Source organism: Salvelinus namaycush, chromosome 12 (genome assembly GCF_016432855.1).
Source record: "Salvelinus namaycush isolate Seneca chromosome 12, SaNama_1.0, whole genome shotgun sequence".
Lineage (NCBI taxonomy): Eukaryota > Metazoa > Chordata > Actinopteri > Salmoniformes > Salmonidae > Salvelinus > Salvelinus namaycush.
In genome coordinates, this window is record NC_052318.1 from 2,321,134 (window position 1) to 2,344,811 (window position 23,678).

Here is a 23,678-nt window from a genome sequence, read left to right on the forward strand (position 1 = left end):
TAGGCTCATGTCTCAGCAGCCGGTGTGAGCAAAACGAGGCGGGTTAAGCGTTTTTGTCCTTCACTGTGGAATTTTATGACAGAGGGATAGGGAAAGTTTCACATCCCATGTCAAATGGCGGCGGAATAGTCAGACAGACTATGGATCCTACACGTCTAAACTATATAAAAGTCTGATTCACTTTTGCCTGGTGTCAAGAAAAAAACTCCTTGATCAACAGCATCGCTTTTTCTACTCTTCGCAAGGGCGGCGGGACAACTTCCAAATCCATGAATTCTGAGAAGAGTCAGCGCATAGGAAATGGACATGGGGAAAAGGTAGGCGACAACAGTGGGCCTTTTGAACACTTTGGTAGTTAGTAGTATATAAAGTGTTTTAATGATTTCCAAATCTCTCAAAGAATCGACGTCTGACCGTATTATTAACTAAAGTCGGCTTTATCTTGCATTGATACTGTTCTGAGTAAAGGGGCTTGTTCAGCAGAGTGTAGCGTTACATAAATAAATATTGTCTACACCAGGTTTCCCAAACTTTTTTCTTTTTCTTTTCCCCAGCAGCTGATTCAAATAACCAACTCATCACCAAGCTTTGATTATTTGAATCAGCTGTGTAGTGTTAGGGCAAACCGGGGGGCCGGACAGAGATTGGGAAACTCTGGTCTAGAGTAGTAACATGCCTAGCCGTTGCCACACCTGTGTAACTCGTGTGCTAATATGTAACAGTTAATCTGTAACTGTCATGAATCTCCTCAATTTCATAGAATTTACAAAATTCGATAATCTAGAGTTGGCTTCATTCAGGCTTTTGAAAGATCTCCAAGACAGTTATTTTCAACCTTTTTACTGACAGTTTTCAATTGGTGGCATGCAATCATCACTTGTTACAAACAATTGAATACAAACATTTAAACATTGACAACGGAGCAAAAAATGCACCCCATTATTGCCTCATACTTTTATGCTATCTAGTGCTCAACGAACATTTCATGAGTAACATAGCTTTTTTTAAAAACGTGTTTTGAAGCTACACACAATTTTGCAAAGTTTCACATGACAAATAAAAACGTAAATAGATCATGATTGTTTTGTTATGATAAGGTAAAACAATTGTATCACGACAATGCTGATGGTATGTACATAAAAAAAAAAAATAAGCCTCCGCACACTTTGTATGCAAAGTGCACATATTTCATGCATCTGTTGCCAGACTAAAGAGGTATATTTAACTGGGCACCATTTCAAACATTTGGTAGGATTTAACCAATCCAATAAAGATGTCTAGAGAACACACTAACTAGACACTTAGGATAAACAAGGTAGCTGGAGATTAAATGTTTATTTTGTTGAATGTAAATAGACTTAACCTACAACTGTTTTTGTAGTCTCCTGACAGAAGCTGTGGTGCAGTTAGTCGTTGTCCCGTAGGCCGGTCTGTTTTGTCTTTGTCCCGTAGGCCGGTCTGTTTTGTCTTTGTCGCGTAGGCCGGTCTGTTTTGTCTTTGTCCCGTAGGCCGGTCTGTTTTGTCTTTGTCGCGTAGGCCGGTCTGTTTTGTGTGTAGGCCAGTCTGTTTTGTCGCGTAGGCCAGTCTGTTTTGTCGCGTAGGCCAGTCTGTTTTGTCGCGTAGGCCAGTCTGTTTTGTCCCGTAGGCCAGTCTGTTTTGTCCCGTAGGCCAGTCTGTTTTGTCCCGTAGGCCAGTCTGTTTTGTCCCCTAGGCCAGTCTGTTTTGTCCCCTGGGCCAGTCTGTTTTGTCCCGTAGGCCAGTCTGTTTTGTCCCGTAGGCCAGTCTGTTTTGTCCCGTAGGCCAGTCTGTTTTGTCCCCTAGGCCAGTCTGTTTTGTCCCCTAGGCCAGTCTGTTTTGTCCCCTAGGCCAGTCTGTTTTGTCCCCTAGGCCAGTCTGTTTTGTCCCCTAGGCCAGTCTGTTTTGTCCCCTAGGCCAGTCTGTTTTGTCCCCTAGGCCAGTCTGTTTTGTCCCCTAGGCCAGTCTGTTTTGTCCCCTAGGCCAGTCTGTTTTGTCCCGTAGGCCAGTCTGTTTTGTCCCGTAGGCCAGTCTATGTCACAAAAAACAATGATTTAAAAGATAAATTAATCATACAACTATGCACAAGTACTACTCTTAACAATTACCACTGAACATTTTACAAAAACACGTTTACTTGAAGAACAGTGCAGATGCTACGTTTGGTAACAGAATGACGGTTTGCAAACTTTGCAAAACTTTGCATCTGCACTGTTAAAGTAAATGTGTTTTTGTAAAATGTTCAGTGGAAATTGTTAAGTCTTATTAGATTAATCTCAGTGCAAAGCCCTCATTTAATGCTAACGCCTGTTATGATACAGACCTGCATTCCTGTGGAATAGTACAGGCCGCTGGTGTTTACCCTGGTCTTCTCTCCCTTGCTTACCACAGGTGAAAGGAGGAGTCAGGAAGAAGTCTGGACATGCTCACAGGAAGTCTCTGAATGACTCACTGGAGGGAGAGGTCAAGGCCTTCCTCATAGACGAGGGCCAACTGCACACTTACGATGACCTCACCAAAGTCAACCCCGTGACCCCAACAACAGGTAGGCCCGAAGCCATGGCTACCTCTGTGTTGGAGAGAGCCAGACATGACTCACCAGCAGTCAAGCTTGTTTCGCTTTGGACCTGGAACTGACATTTCCGAGGGACTTTAAATGATGGTTCCTTTTTGAACATGTTATTATAGCTACTAGTTTAGACTTTCTGTTTTCTTGTTATTTCATGTGTAAATCCCTGTGTTTTTCTGTGTAAATTCCTGTGTTTTTCTGTGTAAATCCCTGTGTGTTTTTCTGTGTAAATCCCTGTGTTTTTCTGTGTAAATCCCTGTGTGTTCCGTGTGTAAATCCCTGTGTTTTTCTGTGGTTAGTGCTGAAATGCCTACAAGCCAGGTACAGGGCGAAGGTTTTCTACACCCATGCTGGCTGTACCCTGGTGGCCCTCAACCCTTTCCAGCCAGTCCCTGACCTCTACTCCTTGGATGTGATGAAGGAGTACCATTGTGCTCCACAGCCACAGGTACTGTACAACCATTAGCATGTTTCAGTGGTGTTATCATGGCCTTTTGGTTTATAGCATGTCATACATACATACATACATACATACATACATACACACATCTACAAACACTGTCTACTAGATTTAATTTTCGTGCCAAGTTACTGTAACATGACTGTAACACATGAAACAAAGTTTGTTGGGTAAATTCGTGTTTTAATAGTTTAAAAACATAGGGAAGGGTCAATGCTGACAGAAAGGAGTCCCATTTCATGAATTCTACAACTGTCTCTAATATTTTTTCTTTGTCTGTCCAGGAGTCCAAACCCCACATCTTCATCGTTGCGGAGGAGGCCTACAGAAACGTACAAGGCCAGGTGGAGCCCGTGAACCAGTCTCTGGTGGTCAGCGGAGAGAGCGGAGCAGGAAAGGTAAACTTAATAAATAATGGTGGATATAAATGTCTACGGTCCTTTATTACACTGTTGTGAAGTATCAATAATGGTGGATATAAAATGTCTACGGTCCTTTATTACACTGTTGTGAAGTATCAATAATGGTGGATATAAATGTCTACGGTCCTTTATTAAACTGTTATGAAGTATCAATAATGGAAGTTTTAACAGTTTGTTTTTAAAAGTACCTTGAATTATTTCAAATCACTGTCTCTTTGTTCTTGGCCAGACATGGACCTCTCGTTGCCTTATGAAGTACTATGCCACGGTAGCAGCGTCTTCCTCTCTGCTGAAGAGTCAGGACACCGTGGAGAGGATAGAGAAGAGGGTACTGGACTCCAACCCCATCATGGAGGCTTTTGGTGAGACTGGAAACCATTTTTAGTTTCTAATATCAACCCCCTTTTTTTTCTTCTCTTTTTTTTTTTTTACGCAATCATCAACAATTGTTGTTGTTGCTGTATGTGCTCATTCCATGCTCTGTTTATTTACTGGGCCCCTATTTATATAGGCAACGCCTGCACCTTACGAAACAGCAACAGCAGCCGTTTTGGAAAGTACATCCAGCTCCAGCTTAACCGGTATGTCTGGTTGTGTATCTGATTCTAGATCAGTCCTGTTTAGCCAAGTGGTCAAATGTCTTTGTCATCTGTCCAGGTCTCAGCTGCTTGTGGGGGCGTCAGTGCAAACATACCTACTGGAGAAGACCAGGGTAGCTGGACAACCGGCTAATGAGAGAAACTTTCACATATTCTACCAGGCAAGTTAAAAGATGAATTCTAAGTTAATGTTTATAAGTTAAGTAATATCTTGTGTGTGTGTGCCTGGCCTCTGTACACGTCAATACATTTAGTGTGTGATATATACACTGCTCAAAAAAATAAAGGGAACACTAAAATAACACATCCTAGATCTGAATGAATGAAATATTCTTATTAAATACTTTTTTCTTTACATAGTTGAATGTGCTGACAACAAAATCACACAAAAATTATCAATGGAAATCAAATTTATCAACCCATGGAGGTCTGGATTTGGAGTCACACTCAAAATTAAAGTGGAAAACCACACTACAGGCTGATCCAACTTTGATGTAATGTCCTTAAAACAAGTCAAAATGAGGCTCAGTAGTGTGTGTGGCCTCCACGTGCCTGTATGACCTCCCTACAACGCCTGGGCATGCTCCTGATGAGGTGGCGGATGGTCTCCTGAGGGATCTCCTCCCAGACCTGGACTAAAGCATCCGCCAACTCCTGGACAGTCTGTGGTGCAACGTGGCGTTGGTGGATGGAGCGAGACATGATGTCCCAGATGTGCTCAATTGGATTCAGGTCTGGGGAACGGGCGGGCCAGTCCATAGCATCAATGCCTTCCTCTTGCAGGAACTGCTGACACACTCCAGCCACATGAGGTCTAGCATTGTCTTGCATTAGGAGGAACCCAGGGCCAACCGCACCAGCATATGGTCTCACAAGGGGTCTGAGGATCTCATCTCGGTACCTAATGGCAGTCAGGCTACCTCTGGCGAGCACATGGAGGGCTGTGCGGCCCCACAAAGAAATGCCACCCCACACCATGACTGACCCACCGCCAAACCGGTCATGCTGGAGGATGTTGCAGGCAGCAGAACGTTCTCCATGGCGTCTCCAGACTCTGTCACGTCTGTCACGTGCTCATGTGCTCAGTGTGAACCTGCTTTCATCTGTGAAGAGCACAGGGCGCCAGTGGCGAATTTGCCAATCTTGGTGTTCTCTGGCAAATGCCAAACGTCCTGCACGGTGTTGGGCTGTAAGCACAACCCCCACCTGTGGACGTCGGGCCCTCATACCACCCTCATGGAGTCTGTTTCTGACCGTTTGAGCAGACACATGCACATTTGTGGCCTGCTGGAGGTCATTTTGCAGAGCTCTGGCAGTGCTCCACCTGCTCCTCCTTGCACAAAGGCGGAGGTAGCGGTCCTGCTGCTGGGTTGTTGCCCTCCTACGGCCTCCTCCATGTCTCCTGATGTACTGGTCTGTCTCCTGGTAGCGCCTCCATGCTCTGGACACTACGCTGACAGACACAGCAAACCTTCTTGCCACAGCTCGCATTGATGTGCCATCCTGGATGAGCTGCACTACCTGAGCCACTTGTGTGGGTTGTAGACTCCGTCTCATGCTACCACTAGAGTGAAAGCACCGCCAGCATTCAAAAGTGACCAAAACATCAGCCAGGAAGCATAGGAACTGAGAAGTGGTCTGTGGTCACCACCTGCAGAACCACTCCTTTATTGGGGGTGTCTTGCTAATTGCCTATAATTTCCACCTTTTGTCTATTCCATTTGCACAACAGTATGTGAAATGTATTGTCCATCAGTGTTGCTTCCTAAGTGGACAGTTTGATTTCACAGAAGTGTGATTGACTTGGAGTTACATTGTGTTGTTTAAGTGTTCCCTTTATTTTTTTGAGCAGTGTATATTGTCCTTCTATTCAGATGATGACAGGAGGCAGCGATGAGCAGAGGAAGGAGTGGAAGATGTCACATGACCAACATTTTGCCTGGCTTCCAAATGCTGAGAAGACATTGGAAGGTACGTTTGTTGTGTCCTCATCCTCCAGCCAGGGGATTGACAACAAATAGCTTCTAATTGGTTGCATGTATTGAATGTAAAGGTACCATGTATTTTTATTCTATTCAGGTCAATGTTCCCATTTTCTGATTTTGCTCTTTTTCTTCTCTTTGTCTTCTTCTTCGCTTTGTCTTCTTCTTCGCTTTGTCTTCTTCTTCGCTTTGTCTTCTTCTTCGCTTTGTCTTCTTCTTCGCTTTGTCTTCTTCTTCTCTTTTCTCTTCTTCGTCTTCTTGTTTTGCAGAGGATTGTTTTGATGAGACTGTAGAGGCTATGGTACACCTTGGCATCAATGCAGAGAAGCAGGGACATATGTTTAGGGTAGAATGATTTAAACTAAATCACTTAAATGATTCCAAGGAAGATTTATGTACTGTCTCCACATAATCACTCCTAAATGTATTTCTACCACAACTTCCTGTTGTCTTAACAGATACTAGCAGGTCTTCTGCAGTTGGGGAACGTGACTTTCTGTTCTGCCACGGATGAATCGCAACCCTGTGACCTCGAGGAGAAATCCAAAGGTATTTAATCTGATATTACGCTAGATCAACTTTCCATTCTGGCGTTTTAGACTTCAATTCAGTTCAATTTAAACTGTTGTCTGACTCCGTTCTCAAACCTTTTAGACATCAGTTCAGCTCCCAACGTGGTCTCAACAATCAATTAATCAATCCAATTTGAAGACCGTTTTTACATGAGCCCTCCTGTCTTATAGACTTTATGCAGCGTTGTGCATCGTTGCTGTGTGTCCCGGTGGAGGAACTGCAGACATGCCTCAGGGTACGGACCCTGAGGGCAGGGAAGCAGAGTGCTCTCTTCAAGCCCTGCTCCCTGGCAGACTGCAGTGTCAGGAGGGACTGCCTCGCAAAGGTCATCTATGCACAGTGAGTCAGACCAACAGAGGACACATTTCCTTCATAACCTCTTATAATCACTCCTATGTAAAAAATCTGTCTTAAATATTCAGATCTGAACCAGGTTGTGATTTTGAGTACTTTATTTTTTCCTAAAGTAGATTCTGAGAGTGAATACTTATTAGAAGCATGCGTTTGGGCTGAGGTCCAGCTCTTGTCTGTTGGGATGAAAGACTTACCTGTCCTCGCCCTCATCAACTTCATTCTGAAAATATCACACCCTTTTAATGTGTACTGTAACTACAAAGGAATCAGCCATTTGTGTAATGTGTACTGAATGTTAATCTTTTAATTTTAAAATTTTTCCGAACAGATTATTTGAATGGTTGGTTACGTTCATCAACGACAGCATATGTGCAGACAACTCTACCTGGTGTAATTTCATAGGTAAATAGGTCGTTTACTATTACGTAATCTCTCCCATATTAAAAATGAATCCTTTGTTTACTTGTCACTCTGGTTAAGCTGAACCTGTCCTATTTTTGGTTAACTTTTCCTTTGTAATTACACTGGTATAGTGAGTTTGATAAAACGTCTGCTAAATAGCATTTATTACGTTTCTTCTCTCTCTCTGTCTCTCTCTGTCTCTCTCTGTCTCTTTCTGTCTCGCTCACTCTTTTCTCTCTGTCTCTCTCTGTCTCTTTCTGTCTCGCTCACTCTTTTCTCTCTGTCTCTCTCTGTCTCTTTCTGTCTCTCTCTCTGTCTCTCTCTGTCTCTCTCTCTGTCTGTCTCTGTCTGTCTCTCTCTGTCTGTCTCTGTCTCTCTCTCTCTGTCTGTCTCTCTTTCTCTCTGTCTCTCTTTCTCTCTGTCTGTCTCTCTCTCTGTCTGTCTCTCTCTGTCTCCAGGTCTGCTGGATGTTTATGGTTTTGAGTGTTTTCAGTTCAACAACCTAGAACAGCTATGCATCAACTACGCCAACGAGAAACTGCAGCAGCACTTTGTAGCCCACTATCTCAAAGCCCAACAGGTAGCTGTTAAGCTAAATTTAACATTTTCCAAGTTGAAATAGCGAACTGTGTTTTTCTAGTTTACCCTGAACATCAGGGGTATTCAACTCTGACCCTACGAAGTCCAGAGCCTCCTACTTTTCTGTTCTACCCTGATTTATTAATTGAACAATGGAAGAAGAGAAAAAAGCAGTGAAACTGGCTTCGAGGTCCAGAGTTGTTTTGGGGGCTGTACGGCTCTAGCCTCCGGTCTTAGGGCGCTAACCTGTGTAGAACTGGACCGTGACAGAACTGGACCGTGACAGAACTGGACCGTGACAGAACTGGACCGTGACAGAACTGGACCGCGTGACAGAACTAGATGTTCCAATTCTGAATGAGCCAGAGGGTGTGTAACACTTTGGAGCATAAGAAAATGTCTTAGTGATCTAGTGTTGTCTTAGTGATCTAGTGTTGTCTTGGTGATCTAGTGTTGTCTTGGTGATCTAGTGTTGTCTTGGTGATCTAGTGTTGTCTTGGTGATCTAGTGTTGTCTTGGTGATCTAGTGTTGTCTTGGTTATCTAGTGCTCAACAGTGAAGTCTCTCACCCTTAGGAGGAGTACGTCTCAGAAGGGTTGGAGTGGTCGTTTGTTAAATACCAGGACAACCAGGGTTGTCTGGATCTGATCGAGGGCATCCCCACTGGAGTGTTCTCTCTCCTCAATGAGGTGTGTACAGTAGTGGATCCCAACTCCGGTCCTCCAGTATCCCCAACAGCACACATTTCTGTTGTAGCGCTGGACAGAAACACCTGATTCGACATGGGTTTGATGATTAGTTGACAAGTAGAATCAGTTGTGTTTGTCCGGGGTCACAACAAAAATATGTACTGTTGGGGGTACTGGAGGACCGGAGTTGGGATCCACCGGTCTAGAATACTGCATTAGAGCTACCTTTTTTTTATTTTTATAAAGTTAATTTTTTTGTACAGAAACAATATATCAAGCTCTTTGGTTATTTATGTTACTCTCATGTTTTCTGTCTGTTAACCCATCCATCCATTCAGGAATGCCTTCTCAACCGAGCGTCCGACGCCAAGCAGTTCAGGGTTCGTCTGGAGAAAGAGCTGTCTGACAACGGCAGTATGAGCTGGGACAAGTTCAGCAAGCAGCCCCACTTCACTGTGGCTCACTACGCTGGCAAAGTCTCCTACCAGATAGAAGGCATGATGGAGAAGAACAAGGTACGTCGGAACAATGCTGTGGAAGGTGCTGCTAATCATTTCATAGTTACGAGACCCGCCTGTACCGATATTCTAATGGATAACTGACATGTTTGGTCCAGTCACACACTACTGTATGGAAGTCTGTGAAAGATAACTGACATGTTTGGTCCAGTCATACACTACTGTATGGAAGTCTGTGAAAGATGCTAGCCCTACATACTTCATAGCCAGAAGACATTGCAAGACTTAACTTCACGAGGAGACTTAATTAACAACAAACATACAGTGTATTCAGACCCCTTGACTTTTTCCACATTTTGTTAAGTTACAGCCTTATTCTACAATGGATTACATAAAATAAATAAATAAATAAAAATCTAAACACTGTAATGACAAAGCAAATTATTATTTTTTTGCAAATGTATTAAAAATAAACAACTGCAATCCAATTTACATGTGGAGAAAGTATTCACACCCCTTCACTATCTGAATGCACTGTAACTTCATAAGCCAAAGGACATTGCAAGACTTAATTTCACGAGAAGATTCACACTAAAAGCACTTTTCTCCCTTCATATAGGACCCAGTGCCCCCAGAACTAATCCACCTGCTAAAGAAGTCTGAGAACCCTCTGCTTCACCAGCTGTTTGCCGACAGAGACCCAGTGGGTCAAGGCACCAGGGGACTCAGACAAGTGGTCACTGTGGTCTCCAAGTTCAAGGTGAGGCAAACACCCTAGATGTTAGGAATCCTTCTGTTGTATTCTTGATCTCTTTTTTTGTGGTATTCACTTGTTCTGGAATTCCTCAGAGCCTCTTGTTCCATATGTTATGGATGGTTTTGTCTCCCTATAGAACTCTCTGGAGAGCCTCATGAAGATTCTACACAGCACCACTCCTCACTACACCCGCTGCATCAAGCCCAACACAGACTGCAGGCCTCTCACCTTCAAAAAGGAGGAGGTAGGAGAAAGAGACTGCTTTGACGCGGTAACAAGCGATGAAAACGCCTGAATCATCATCACGTCTTTGTTCAGTAGATGGTTTTTTATCTTCTTGGAACACAATCGTGACATTTGATAACTGGAAAATGAAATGTGCAATTGATAACTCAGATATTGGTCACTAGGCAAATCGTATTATTTCAACTCTCTCTTATAAAGCTATATTTTATGACTCGTTGTTAGGTCATTATGCAACTGGAGGCCTGTGGGATTGTAGAGACCATACACATCAGTGCAGCAGGCTTTCCAATAAGGTAAGGTCAGAGGGAGATGGTGTATTGTACAGAGTTAGGGGTGTCAAATTTCAAGTAACTTTCCCAGGTTGTCCAGAAGTCCTGGTTGGAGGAGTCTGGATTTCTTGCTTATTCCCTCCTGATTCCAGGGATCTTCCAACCTGGTTTTCTGGATTTCTTGCTTATTCCCTCCTGATTCCAGGGATCTTCCAACCTGGTTTTCTGGATTTTTGCAATACTATAGAGAGCAGATCCCTTTCACAAGAGGCACTGTCATCAGTACCACTGACCCAGAAAGACGAGGGTTATACTGAACAAAATCTCTTGATTTAGCCCGCCGCTTTCCATCTCACTTTGTTTTTGTTTCTCTGTGCAGAATTCCCTATACGAGTTTCACACAGCGTTATGGACTGATTTCCAACTTGACATGGTTTTCTCAAGGAGCTGGTGAACAAGGTAAGTCTGACATCAGGAGACGTGTACTGTAGTAGTGTTTGGTGGCGTTATGCCAATGGTGACTAACTCTGTTTTTTGTTTTTTAAATCGATGAGATAGGAGAACTGAGGATGGATCAACAACATTGTGGTTACTTCTCAATACTAATCTATTTGACAGAGTGAAAAGAAGGAAGCCTATACAGAATAAAAACATGTATCCTGTTTGCAAAAAGGCACTAAAGTAATAATGCACAAAATGTGACAAAGAAATTACTTTTTTGTCCTGAATACAAAGTGTTATGTTTGGGTCAAATCCAATACAACACTTTACTGAGTACCACTCTCTATATTTTCAAGTATAGTGGTAGCTGCATCATGTTATGGGTAAGCTTGTAATCGTTAAGGACTGGGGAGGTTTTCAGGATGAAAAAGAAACGGAATGGAGCTAAGCACAGGCAAAATCTTGAAAGAGAACCTGGTTGAGGCTGCTTTCAACCAGACACTGGGAGATGAATTCACCTTTCAGCAGGACAATAACCTAAAACACAAGGCCAAATCGACACTGGAGTTGCTTACAAAGAAGACTGTTCCTGAGTGGACGAATTATTATAGTTTTGACTTAAATCTGCTTGAAAATCTATGTCAAGACCTGAAAATGGTTGTCTAGCAATGATCAACAACCAATTGGACAGACCCTGAAGAATTTTGAATAGAATAATGGGCAAATGTTGCACGATCCAGGTGTGAAAAGCTCTATATACAGTTTATTTAATAAATGTTGAATTCAGGCTGTAACGCCACACAATATGGAATAAGTCAAGGGGTATGAATACTTTTTTGAAGGCACTATAACTCCAAAGAAAACAAACCGTTGAATAGGGAACTCTTTCATACTCTCATATGCATGGTCAGTAGTTTTAGCAGAACCCCCCTGCTGTATTCATTCTGATATCTTTGTTTTCTCTTGCTGATGGCTCTCTTCTTTTCTCTCTGCTCTCCTGTCCTTAGAGTTGATCCTGTACTCTCCCCTCCTACTCTGAAAGCTCCTTAGAGTTGACTTTTCTAAAATATGTTTCCAACTATTTTATAATCTCTCAGGTAAACGCATGCTTAAGCAATTTCTTCATTGCATGCTGTGCTATTTCCTTCTCTGACGTTCCCCACCGGCTATTGACTTGCTGTCAAAATGAATTATCTGTCCCGCTGTCAAGTTGACGCTGTTTGGTTGTATTCCAAAACGGAAATATGTGTTATGCTAATTGTCCATTGTTATGGGGTGACACTTTATAGCTCTAGAACCTAAATACCGTGGTATGCTCTCAACATCTACATAGTTTTGCCTCATACCATGGTTTACAGGCATGCCATCAAGTGTTTATACACAAAGGGCATTCATTGTGTGGTTTGGCAGTTGAAACCAAATGGGTCAACAACATTCACTTTAACCTTGAAGCAACCATTTTAAGTGCTACCTTGAATCAAAATATCAGCTGTGGTTAGAAATCTGGTCAGTGTTTCGGGACCATGCAGACTACGGTGTCATGGATTGACATGTAAGATGTGTTGGACTCTGCTGTGTGTGTCTATATGCAGTCCTTCATATAGATGTCAATCTGTTTATGTCTCTAACCCTTCTCTCTCTCTCTCAGGATTGGAGGCGGACAACAAGGACGCTCTTGGTTCGGCTGTGGCTGATATTCTCAGGGTGGTGTTTAGTCACTCTCTCGACGCCTCACGCCATATCGACAACGAGACCCGCAGCTCGCTGGTGCACTGCGGCAGGACCAAAGTGTTCCTGACTAATTCCATGGTCAGTGCTGTGTTGGTCTGAAGCATCATAGTTGGTTGAATTAACCTTTGTGATTTATCAAATCAATGCGATTTAATACTCTTGAGACGTCCAGTTATGTATACTGAACAAAAATATAAACGCGACATGCAAAAATGAACGATTTAACTGAGTTACAGTTCATATGATGAAATCCATAAATTCATTAGGCCCTAATCTATGGATTTCACATGACTGGGTAGGGGTGCAGCTGTGGGTGGGCCTGGGAGGGCATAGGCCTTCCACTTGGGAGCCAGGACCACCCACTTGGGAGCCAGGTCCACCCACTTGGGAGCCAGGCCCAGCTAATCAGAATGAGTTTTTTTCCCCCACAAAAGGGCTTTATTACAGACATAGATACTCCTCCGTTTCATCAGCTGCCCAAGTGACTGGTCTCAGACGATCCCATAGGTGAAGAAGCCAGATGTGGAGGTCCTGGGCTGGTGTGGTAACACATGGTCTGCGGCTGTGAGGCCAGTTGGACGTACTGCCAAATTCTTTAAAACTAAGATGGAGACGGCTTATGGTGGAGAAATTAACATTCAATTCTCTGGCAACCGCTCTGGTGGACATTCCTACAGTCAGTATGCCAATTACACGCTCCCTCAACTTGAGACACCTGTAGCATTGTCTTGTTTGGCAAATCTGCACATTTTAGTGGCCTTTTATTGTCCCCAGCACAAGCTGCACCTGTGTAATGATCATGCTGTTTAATCATCATCTTGATATGCCACACCAGTCAGGTGGATGGATTATCTTGGCAAATGAGAAATGCTCACTAACAGGGATGTAAACAAAGTTGTTCACAAAAATATGAGAGAAATAAGCTTTTTGTGCATATGGAACATTTCTGGGATTTTTTAAATTTCAGCTCATGAAAGATGGGACCAACACTTTACATGTTGCGTTTTATATTTTTGTTCAGTGTAGTAAGTGTGAGTCGTATGTTAAGGCCCCTAATCCATACGCTGTAACAGTGTCACACTGTTGCGTGGAGCATAAACACTCAAAACATCCCACTGGGCACAAACTGGTTGAAACAACATTGTTTACACGTCTTTTCAACAACAACAACAACATCAATGTGATGACGTTGAATCAACATGGAAAACTGATTTGGATTTGCAAAAGTTATCAACGTAAAGGAATTTCGGACACGTCTTTTTTTTAGTCTAAATCCAATGAGATGGTTCAAATGTTTTCTTGAATTCACGTTAGTTGACAACTTAAAATCAAAACTAAATGTTGAACTGACATCTGCCCAGTGGGAAGGGTCAAAGCAGACCTGATAGTCTGCAGACCCTTTGTCACCGTGGGCTGACCGTAGAATTTAATAGGATGTTTTATGGGGCTAACAGACTGAGGGCTCGGCCCCTGTGGACTATGAATGAACGTAGGTGGCCTCCAGACAGTTGTCCTTTCTAAAAGCAGTGTACTGTGAGCTGAGTCTGGGATAGGCCTAATCCTCAGTACTGATCTAATCTATAGCTGGAGCTGCTGGAGGAACACAGGAACCGGGTGTGCTCCCAGAGGGCCTTCTCTATCCAGTGCTGCTGGCGCAGGCACAAACAACGCAGACGTCACGCCATGAGACGGGCCGTCACCCTGATCCAAGCAGGTAAGGTCAAGACCTAAATCCCTAGCAGTCTGTGAGAGAGGGAGAGGTCACAGTATAGCGCTCTGTAACAATGGCCTCGCTCCAACTGGGTCTGCCATCACTTCTGTTATGCAAATGGAGATCATTGCATGGCACACAGCTCCACTGCTGTATGAACAGTAACCTGTCTTGGTCTGGCTGTTCCTGTCTGTGTCCCGTCTTGGCCTGGCTGTTCCTGTCTAGGGGGCCTGTCTTGGCCTGGCTGTTCCTGTCTAGGGGGCCTGTCTTGACCTGGCTGTTCCTGTCTAGGGGGCCTGTCTTGACCTGGCTGTTCCTGTCTAGGGGGCCTGTCTTGGCCTGGCTGTTCAAATCAAATTTATTCATATAGCCCTTACATGTGCTGTACAGAAACCCAGCCTAAAACCCCAAACAGCAAGCAATGCAGGTGTAGAAGCACGGTGGCTAGGAAAAACTCCCTAGAAAGGCCAGAACCTAGGAAGAAACCTAGAGAGGAACCAGGCTATGAGGGGTGGCCAGTGCTCTTCTGGCTGTGCCGGCTGGAGATTATAACAGAACATGGCCAAGATGTTCAAATGTTCATAAATGACCAGCATGGTCAAATAATAATAATCACAGTAGTTGTCGAGGGTGCAACAAGTCAGCACCTCAGGAGTAAATGTCAGTTGGCTTTTCATAGACAATCATTAAGAGTATCTCTACCGCTCCTGCTGTCTCTAGAGAGTTGAAAACAGCAGGTCTGGGACAGGTAGCACGTCTGGTGAACAGGTCAGGGTTCCATAGCCGCAGGCAGAACAGTTGAAACTGGAGCAGCAGCACGGCCAGGTGGACTGGGGACAGCAAGGAGTCATGCCAGGTAGTCCTGAGGCATGGTCCTAGGGCTCAGGTCCTCCGAGAGAGAGAAAGAAGGAGAGAATTAGAGAGAGCATACTTAAATTCACACAGGACACCGGATAAGACAGGAGAAGTACTCCAGATATGACTGACCGTAGCCCCCCGACACAAACTACTGCAGCATAAATACTGGAGGCTGAGACAGGAGGGGTCAGCAGACACTGGCCCAATCCGATGATACCCCCGGACAGGGCAAAACAGGAAGGATATAACCCCACCCACTTTGCCAAAGCACAGCCACCACACCACTAGAGGGATAACTTCAACCACCAACTTACCATCCTGAGACAAGGCCACAAAGATCTCCGCCACGGCACAACCCAGACAGGAAGATCACGTCAGTGACTCAACCCACTCAAGTGACGCACCCCTCCTAGGAATGCGTCACTGTTCCTGTCTAGGGGGCCCGTCTTGGTCTGGCTGTTCCTGTCTGTCTGGCCAAGAGGCACCAGATGGTAGAGCCTGCAACCCTGTTCAGATGACTACGGGTTACTGTCCTTAAATCCTTATGAAGGAATAGAACAACTTAAGCTCACCTGAACAACACCGTGACCATATGTTTCCTCTGAGTCACATTGATGTTAATATGTAGATATACCTTTTGTTGATCAGATCTCGATGTTTTAATCCAGATAAAGTGTTCCTTTTTATACAGATGACAGCATTTGACACAGCTGTTAAGATAAAATAGTGCATGTATAGAATGCACGGTTGTCTGTGGTGGATCTATAGAGATACGATGTAATAGTGTTCTTTTTAATTCTGTGGCTGTATCGTTATCTGATCGCTTCTCCTTCCTCCTGCAGTGGTGCGGTCATGGCTGGTCAGGAGAGCGGTCCGGAGGTGCCACAGGGCAGCCATAGTCCTCCAGAGGTCCTGGAGGAAATGGAGGGTGAGTAGAAGTCCTGCTGGCTTCTCGCTAGGTCACCCTCGCACAAAATGTTTTTTTAACCTGAAGGATTGTTCCTGGTTAAACAAAGGGTAAATTTAAAATAGGAGGCACGCACGATTTTCTTGAATTCAGTGGCTCTCATCCTCGCTGTCTGAATTCTAGGACAGTGTTTAACTCAAGTGGTCGGTTTCTTCTATGTAGGAATTTCTCCTTTCCTACAGGAATGAATTCATTTGATTTTAGAAATGTTAAAATACTAACGGTTGCTTCATTCAAAGAAAATACACCATATACCCATTAAAAACAAAATCAAGTCTTTTTTTTTTTCATCGTGATGGTCCTTGTCAGACATGCAAGAAGGAAAAGCTAGTACAGGAGTTGTGACTGTATAGACTTTGTCCTCGTGTTGCAGGCGCTGATGGACGCCCTGGCTGAGGCAGAGCTGGATGACGCAGAGGATCTTCAGGAGGCTATGCCACCAGAGTTGGACCCCATCCTCCGGGCCAGGGGCTCGGTCCAGCTCTCCAACATCCAGGAGCCCGTCATGGTGCGAGGCTGGCCCATGGGCTTGGCTCTGGCCTCAGCCCCCACCATCACTGTGTCCATGACCGCTACTGGCTTCCAGAAGATGATTTCTGTCATGGCCTGCCTCAACGGACACTGCTTCAGGAGCGGGGAGTATAAGGTGGAGACCAACCAATTCAAGCAGGGGGTTGCCTCCATCAGGGCTCAGCCCAGGGTAAGACTACTATCTCTCCCCTCCAGACAAATATTTGTAATACTTGAGGCAAGCGAAGTCGAGCGCACCTCAAATATACATTAAAAAAAAAAGTTTTTACAATATGTATTTGACCCAGGTCTACCCCCTCAACCAGACAATTCCCACCTGTATTCACATGTGATACTGTATTGTTGAATTTCTGTACAAATCCATTGTGAATGTTGTTTGTGGTCCTTTCCTACTTCATTAGGGGTCTATTAAGCTCCACTACCAGCGATCTCCACTGCTCTACGCTGATCTGCATCCAAACCACAAGCGTGATGGAGTGACAGGCTTAAACCAGATACTGCTAGAGAGCACCTGAGTGGGATCCATTCTATGTTCCTGTCTTATATCCAGCACTTTTTTAAGTGAGCTGCCTCAATCATATAACCGTACCTTTTTGATAAGTACTGTAGATGGAGATAAATGGACCAGGAGAAATAGTTTTGTCATGCTTTAGCTGCCATATTGGAAATATTTGATCATTGTTGAAAGTCTCAGGCTTTATGACCACTTGGGTGCCTTTCTCAAAATCTGTGGCGTTCAACTCAAGAATGTACTGTGGGTTGAACTTGGAATTTTTATTTATGGGAAGCAGTTCCTTTGGGATATTTGTACTCCTTTTGTAATGTTTAATTTGAGATATTGCTGCATTTTAAGTTATTGACAGGCCTGTTTTCAGAGGGAAATATGTTTAAACCACATTCCATTTTTTTAATCTGTATTCCGTACACTTGAGCTCACAGACCATATCTAAGTGTAATTTTAGCAAAGTCAACTACAGATCAAGGGAAAGCTGGGAATTTACACCAAATCCAGTCTATTTTTATGGCACAAGCTTCATTATTAGAAGAGGTACACTACAGTGTTTTGCATACAAGGGAATAGTATGTCTTTGAACAAGCTTTATAATCAATGTCAACCAGTTTGCTGCTGATCGCTTCAGTGTTAAACCAAACTGCATGACAGAAAAACACCAATGTTTTGCTGTATTTATTTGAAAGGAACCATTGATGTGCCACATTGCTTAATATGTTTATTTGCCTGAAAAGGATTGTATACTTTGATCTGTATTTTGCTACCTTGTCCCAATCTGCTACTAGAGTAACTGTTATTTTGTATAATCATGTTTTATTTTGAACTGACTAAACAATGTTGTTTGTTTTTAAGGGCATTCAACACCATACCCAGATCAAATGTGTTATGAAACACAGCTAGCTACTTGGTGTTTTATATAGCTGTACCAAGAACCCTTTTAAAGATCTGACTTAGCTAGTTGGAACTACAGTATTGCACAGACAAGTTAAAATAAATATTTAACAAATTGGTATACAGTTTTGTATATTTACAAAGAAACTGAGGATTTAATTGTTTTTGTCAAATTGAAAAGTGAACATGAATTATGGACTCAGTGTGTATTCTGCTCAACTCTCGTCTGCAAGTACATTTTAATAGTTATTCTCAACAATCTGCAAGCATTGATCTGATAGCTCAACAAACAGAGGCTCTTGCATTGCGGTCTTAATGGCGTCTGCTTTGCTGTCGGCCGCGTCCAAAGAGCGCATCAGCTGACGGAGATGGGGGTTTCGGAGCAGCTCTCTCAGCTCCTCCGACTTGCCTGTAGAGAAGCATAAACAAAGGTGTCAGAACAACATTTCATACAGCACAATTCATCCATTAATAATGTATTAGTGGAAACTATGACAGTTATATACCCAGTAAGTTAAAGGGGTTTAAAAGTTCAGAGTGCAAACTGAAATAAAGGTGTTTAGTACCTAATAGTCGTAGCCTCTGAAGTGGTACTCTATCTGTATGGTCATCATCAAGGAGATCTTCAACGGTCCAGGGATCCTCTGCTGAAACACAAAGTCAGAGTGTATAATCAAACTGCTGTATTTTTATACAGATCTTCAAACACAAATGTGATACCTGATAGGAAATGGGTCCCAACGAATAAAGCATATTTCTGTCTGCAATGTTCAACTTCTGAACATCTCACCAAAAGTGAGTACATTCCTGGGAATTGATGAGAAGATTCTAGGTATAACATTGACCATCATGTCCTACCATTGCTGTATGCTCCATTTAGGTCTTGATCAGGAGGAGGCACTGACTGTTTTAGGGGCTGGCAGGTATCTGGGGAAAAGGAAACATGATGGTAGACTCATGTCACAAACAAGTGTTATCAGCTATTGCTATATACTGTATAGGCATGTGTAAAGTTATTTATGAATGATAGTCACTTCCAAGACTTTAGATACTACTATAATGGAAAAACTAACGTTCTTACCATTGGCCTTGTGGGTCTTGTAACAACTGAGAGAGCAGCTGAAAAACAAAGGACAAAAAAATAATATGGAACAACATGACAGACAAATCATAATGCATGTTTTGTAGCTAGCTAAATAATGTAGCTTTAGTAACGGTAGTTAGCTAGCTAAATCCTGTAGTTTTGGTAACGTTAGCTAGCTAAATTCTGTCGCCTTAGTAATGTTAGCGCTAGCTAAATTATGTAGCTTTAGTTACGCTAGCTAGCTAACGTTAGCTAGATAAATGCTGTCGCTTTAGTAGCGATAGCTAGCTGTTTAATTTAAACAAATCTGCAGCAGAAGTACAAACAATAAGAAATTATACTCACTATCTGATTCTACAGGCCGGACACCGGTATTTGGGTGTCTCTCCACTGCACACATTGCAGATCTGCATTTTGATTGTAATATTTTAAACAAAATAAACAGGGAACAAAATTGTAACGCGTCGACTACTAACTAGCTAGCTAGCAAAACAGACACATGTTGGTAAAAAAAGAAGCGTGACGTAATCAGGGGTGAAAGTACCGCCCAGTCGCGCTGGTAACAATACTTTAGGGGACACCTACAGGCCAGCGTGGGTAGAGGGGATACCTACTGTAGTCTGTTGCACAGGTGAATGCATTCAATTGAATCAAATCACATTTTATTTGTCACACAAGCGCCGAATACTTACAAGCCCTTAACCAACAATGCAGTTTTAAGAAAAATAAGTGTTAAGTAAAAAATAGAACAAATAAAAAATAATTAAAGAGCAGCAGTAAAACAACAGTAGCGAGGCTATATACAGGGGTACCGGTACAGTCAATGTGCGGGGGCACCGGTTAGACGAGCAATTGAGGTAATATGTGCATGTAGATAGAGTTAAAGTGAATATGCATAGATTTTAAACAGAGTAAAAGAGAGAGGAGGAGGGGGGCAATGCAAATAGTCTGGGTAGCCATTTGATTAGCTGTTCAGGAGTATTATGACTAGAAGCTGTTGAGAAGCCTTTAGGACCTAGACTTGGCATATGTCTTCCACATTTAACTGCCTTACTCATAGGTAGAACGGCAGATTTTTCCATCTTGCTGGCTCAGATTTTGAACCAGCAACTTTTCAGTTAATGGCACAAAGCTCTTAACCGCTAGTGTAACCGGTGTGAAATGGCTAGCTAGTTAGCGGGGTGCGCGCTAATAGCGTTTCAATCGATGACGTCACTTGCTCTGAGACCTTGAAGTAGTTGTTCTCCTTGCTCTGCAAGGGCCGCAGCTTTTGTGGAGTGATGGGTAACGATGCTTCGAGGGTGGCTGTTTTTGATGTGTGCAGAGGGTCCCTGGTTCGAGTCCAGGTTAGGGGCGAGGAGAGGGACGGAAGCTATACTGTTACACTAGGCTAACTGCCACAAGGACAGTTGCACTGGCAAGACTTAGAGAGGGGGAAAAAAAGTCTTACTGGTGAAGAGAAATGATAGAAATGAATGAGAAAGAAGTGGAAAGACAGATAAAGTGAAGAGGCTGAGAGAGGAGATGGAGAGTGAAGTGACTGTCTTACATTTGGGATTCATACCAAATTTGTCAGTGATGGGGAGTAGTGAACTACAGTACGTGTACACTGAACAAAAATATAAAACGCAACATGTAAAGTGTCAGTCCCAGGTTTCATGAGCTGAAATAAAAGATCCCAGAAATGTTCCATATGCACAAAAAGCTTATTTTTCTCAAATTTTGTGCACAAATTTGTTTACATCCCTGTTAGTGAGCATTTCTACTTTGCCAAGATAATCCATCCACCTGACAGGTGTGGCATATCAAGAGACCTTGTGCTGGAGACAATAAAGGCCACTCTAAAATGATGTCTCAAGTTTTGAGGGAGCGTGGAATTGGCATGCTGACTGCAGGAATGTCCACCAGAGCTGTTGCCAGATAATTTAATGTTAATTTCTCTACCGTAAGCCACCTCCTACATCGTTTTAGAGAATTTGGCAGTACATCCAACCTGCCTCACAACCGCAGACCATGTGTATCCACACCAGCCCAGGACCTCCACATCCGGCTTCTTCACCTGCGGGATCGTCTGAGACCAGCCACCCAGACAGCTCAGGAGTATTTCTGTCTGTAGTAAAGCCCTTTTGAGAGGAAAAAAACTCATTCCGATTGGCTGGCCCTGGCTCCCCAGTGGGTGGGCCTATGCCCTCCCAGGCCCACGCCCAGTTGTGAAATCCATAGATTAGTGCCTAATTTATTTATTTCAATTGACTGTTTTCCTTATATGAACTGTAACTCAGTAAAATTGTTGAAATTGTTGCCTTTATATTTTTGTTCAGTATAGTTCAACTAGTAATTTAATTACATTTTGCGGTAGCTTTGTGGTATGCCTAGTTGAACTAAATTCAAATTGTGGTATCATTTTCAGTAGTTAATTACTACTACTGGAACTACACACTACTTTTTTTTGCTAAAAGAACAGAAAATATGGGTAAAATAGGCAAGATGTATTTCATAGAGGTATTTAGATCAGATAAATGAGGGTAAACTTTAATCCTCTTTTAAATCATCATCTCTTTATTCACAACACAGTACTTTTTACACTTTAAACCAAACAGTATCATAACAGCATAATAGTCCTAGAGAGGTCTTCAACCATTTAAAACCATTTATTCTTGCACACTGCTGTAACTGGAGACCAGTTAGGTCCAGTTACAGGGGTGCAACGTGTGGAAAAGGAGTGCACTCGAAACTAACTGCCAAGGTGCATTTCTTGGCAGGCCAGTCACAGTCAACTCCGTTCTCTGGGTCAGAAGGGTCAGGAACGGCAAAAATACAAATTTGGACCATGTTCCAGTTCAATCTTCAGCTAGGGTTGAGATCTGTATAGAAGGGAGATAAAATACATAAATCAACTATAATATTCATTTTTCAAGGTCAACATGAACAACAGTTACATTTGCTATTGGGTATAACTGCTGTTGATCCAGAATGTCAAAAACTCCACCCAATGCAATGCACACGGTTCTTTGTTCGTCTTAAAATGGCAGTTGGACAAGAACAACAACAGCGCAGAGGCAAAAAGACACGAACAGACATGTTTATGCGCAACATTGTTCGCACTAAAACAGCTTAATTTTCATCACATTTTCTATATCTTTCGTAGTGCTACAACATTACCTGACACAGAGTCCATCAAGATGATAAACTTTTGGTTCTCCTGCGTTTGAGTTCACTGTTTTGATATTTTTCAGTAATTTTTCTCTCGTGTCCAGCAGGGATATGGCGATTGGTGTTCAGTCCGATTTCTCTCTTGGTTCTACCTTTTCCACCAGCGTGACATGAATATTCGGCTAGATTGTAGTAATCGTATTGGTCGTAGTGTGCTTCTTCGAAAAAAGCAAATCTTTCAATGTCTGTTGCCATAATTTTAGGAGAGGCAAATATTGCTAGTACTCTATTGAAGTCTACCAACGGTGCAAAAGCTGAAGTAAACAGATGATGTCACTCACTGTTTATATTCTTAACGTCACATGATCAAGAGACGATTCTGATTGGCCCATGTCAAGATCCCTTCGTTTTACAAGGCGGTGTTCTCCTTGTTTTTTTTTCTATGCATGGCAGCAAAGCCACTACACTACCAGGGTTGGGGAGGTTACTTTCTAAATGTAATCCGTTACAGTTACTAGTTACTTGTCCACATTGTAATCAGTAATGTAACTTTTGGATTACCCAAACTCAGTAATTTAAACTGTTTACATTCAGTTACTTTTATATTACTTTCCCCTTAAGAGGCATTAGAAGAAGACAAAAATGTATGTTTCCAATTGAACGACATCTATCGCAGGATAAATCAATGTTAAAGTTTACATAGCTGGCCATATATGGATGTTACATTTTACTTTATGGGTTGGTTATGTAGGCTTCTTCTAACCCATCGCTTTCTACTACATATAATATTACAATTAAATTATATCTTTCCATTAAAAAACAAAGTCTATCAGTATTCCAGTCATTCCAATCTTCAAGAATATTGTTTTACCTGAGCATAACCCTAAAACGAAGGACTTATTAGCCAGCCCTACTCTGTTGTTTATGATTTTGTTGTCATGGACGACTGATTGGGCTCATTGAGTCGAGTTGAAAAATAAATGCTGCGCTCATGGAATGACATGCTTTCAGCACTACTGAAAAGTGTTATATACATGTGAAAAATGAATGCCATATGCTGCATTTGCTATAAGCCTATTGTTTACCTTTTAGTTGGTGACATTTTGATATCTTGATAATATGCAGCTGTATAAAGGACAAATCTAGACATTAAACAATAACAAAAACGGATGCCCCGCCTCTGTTTTGGTAAAAAGCTGAGGGATGGGCCTGGAGAAATATAACCACTCTCAGATTACTAGATAGAGCTATGGATGCAAAGACTGACCATGCCTGATATCAAAATTATTGTTTTAACTATGTTATGAGGCTATACAGTGTTTGTTTACATTTACAATGTTTACAAACATTGGAGGAAAACAAGCTTATATTTTGGGTTCTCGTGGAGTGTAAGAGTTGAACTAAGCTCATGAGGCATTTAAAAGTT

The 23,678-nt window shown here is 42.7% G+C and overlaps 2 protein-coding genes across 3 annotated transcripts; one reads left to right on the forward strand and one right to left on the reverse strand.

Annotated features, from left to right (window-relative positions):
* Window positions 1–37: 37 nt before the first annotated feature.
* Window positions 38–18,764, forward strand: LOC120056814 (unconventional myosin-XIX). Its single transcript, XM_039005033.1, has 24 exons — window positions 38–317; window positions 2,407–2,560; window positions 2,884–3,032; window positions 3,329–3,442; window positions 3,696–3,828; window positions 3,978–4,047; window positions 4,124–4,226; window positions 5,940–6,036; window positions 6,317–6,393; window positions 6,506–6,596; window positions 6,791–6,959; window positions 7,303–7,376; window positions 7,835–7,956; window positions 8,531–8,644; window positions 8,983–9,159; window positions 9,722–9,862; window positions 9,996–10,103; window positions 10,328–10,398; window positions 10,754–10,833; window positions 12,464–12,624; window positions 14,131–14,260; window positions 15,958–16,043; window positions 16,456–16,782; window positions 17,015–18,764. Exons 1-24 carry the CDS (start codon window positions 270–272, stop codon window positions 17,126–17,128), a joined length of 2,910 nt encoding a protein of 969 aa, XP_038860961.1. The 5' UTR covers window positions 38–269; the 3' UTR covers window positions 17,129–18,764.
* Window positions 18,223–19,631, reverse strand: znhit3 (zinc finger, HIT-type containing 3). 2 transcript variants are annotated; one of them, XM_039005035.1, is made up of 5 exons: window positions 19,445–19,631; window positions 19,097–19,134; window positions 18,874–18,942; window positions 18,582–18,659; window positions 18,223–18,424 (listed from the first exon to the last, which is right to left on the reverse strand). In XM_039005035.1, exons 1-5 carry the CDS (start codon window positions 19,510–19,512, stop codon window positions 18,255–18,257), a joined length of 423 nt encoding a protein of 140 aa, XP_038860963.1. In that variant the 5' UTR covers window positions 19,513–19,631; the 3' UTR covers window positions 18,223–18,254. The 2 variants fall into 2 exon arrangements, with proteins under 2 accessions (XP_038860963.1, XP_038860962.1); XM_039005034.1 differs by having other exon boundaries at window positions 18,582–18,662; window positions 19,445–19,628.
* Between the last annotated feature and the right edge of the window lie 4,047 nt (window positions 19,632–23,678).

Bases quoted from the DNA above. Each gene is read 5' to 3' on its own strand.
- LOC120056814 (XM_039005033.1), top strand. From the start codon at position 270: ATGAATTCTGAGAAGAGTCAGCGCATAGGAAATGGACATGGGGAAAAG. The intron at 318-2,406 runs GTAGGCGACAAC...TGCTTACCACAG, and splicing joins GAAATGGACATGGGGAAAAG to GTGAAAGGAGGAGTCAGGAA. The intron at 8,645-8,982 runs GTGTGTACAGTA...CCATCCATTCAG, and splicing joins TGTTCTCTCTCCTCAATGAG to GAATGCCTTCTCAACCGAGC.
- znhit3 (XM_039005034.1), bottom strand. From the start codon at position 19,512: ATGCAGATCTGCAATGTGTGCAGTGGAGAGACACCCAAATACCGGTGT. The intron at 19,135-19,444 runs GTGAGTATAATT...TTTGTTTTTCAG, and splicing joins CCGGCCTGTAGAATCAGATA to CTGCTCTCTCAGTTGTTACA. The intron at 18,425-18,581 runs GTACTAAACACC...GCTTCTCTACAG, and splicing joins TCAGAGGCTACGACTATTAG to GCAAGTCGGAGGAGCTGAGA.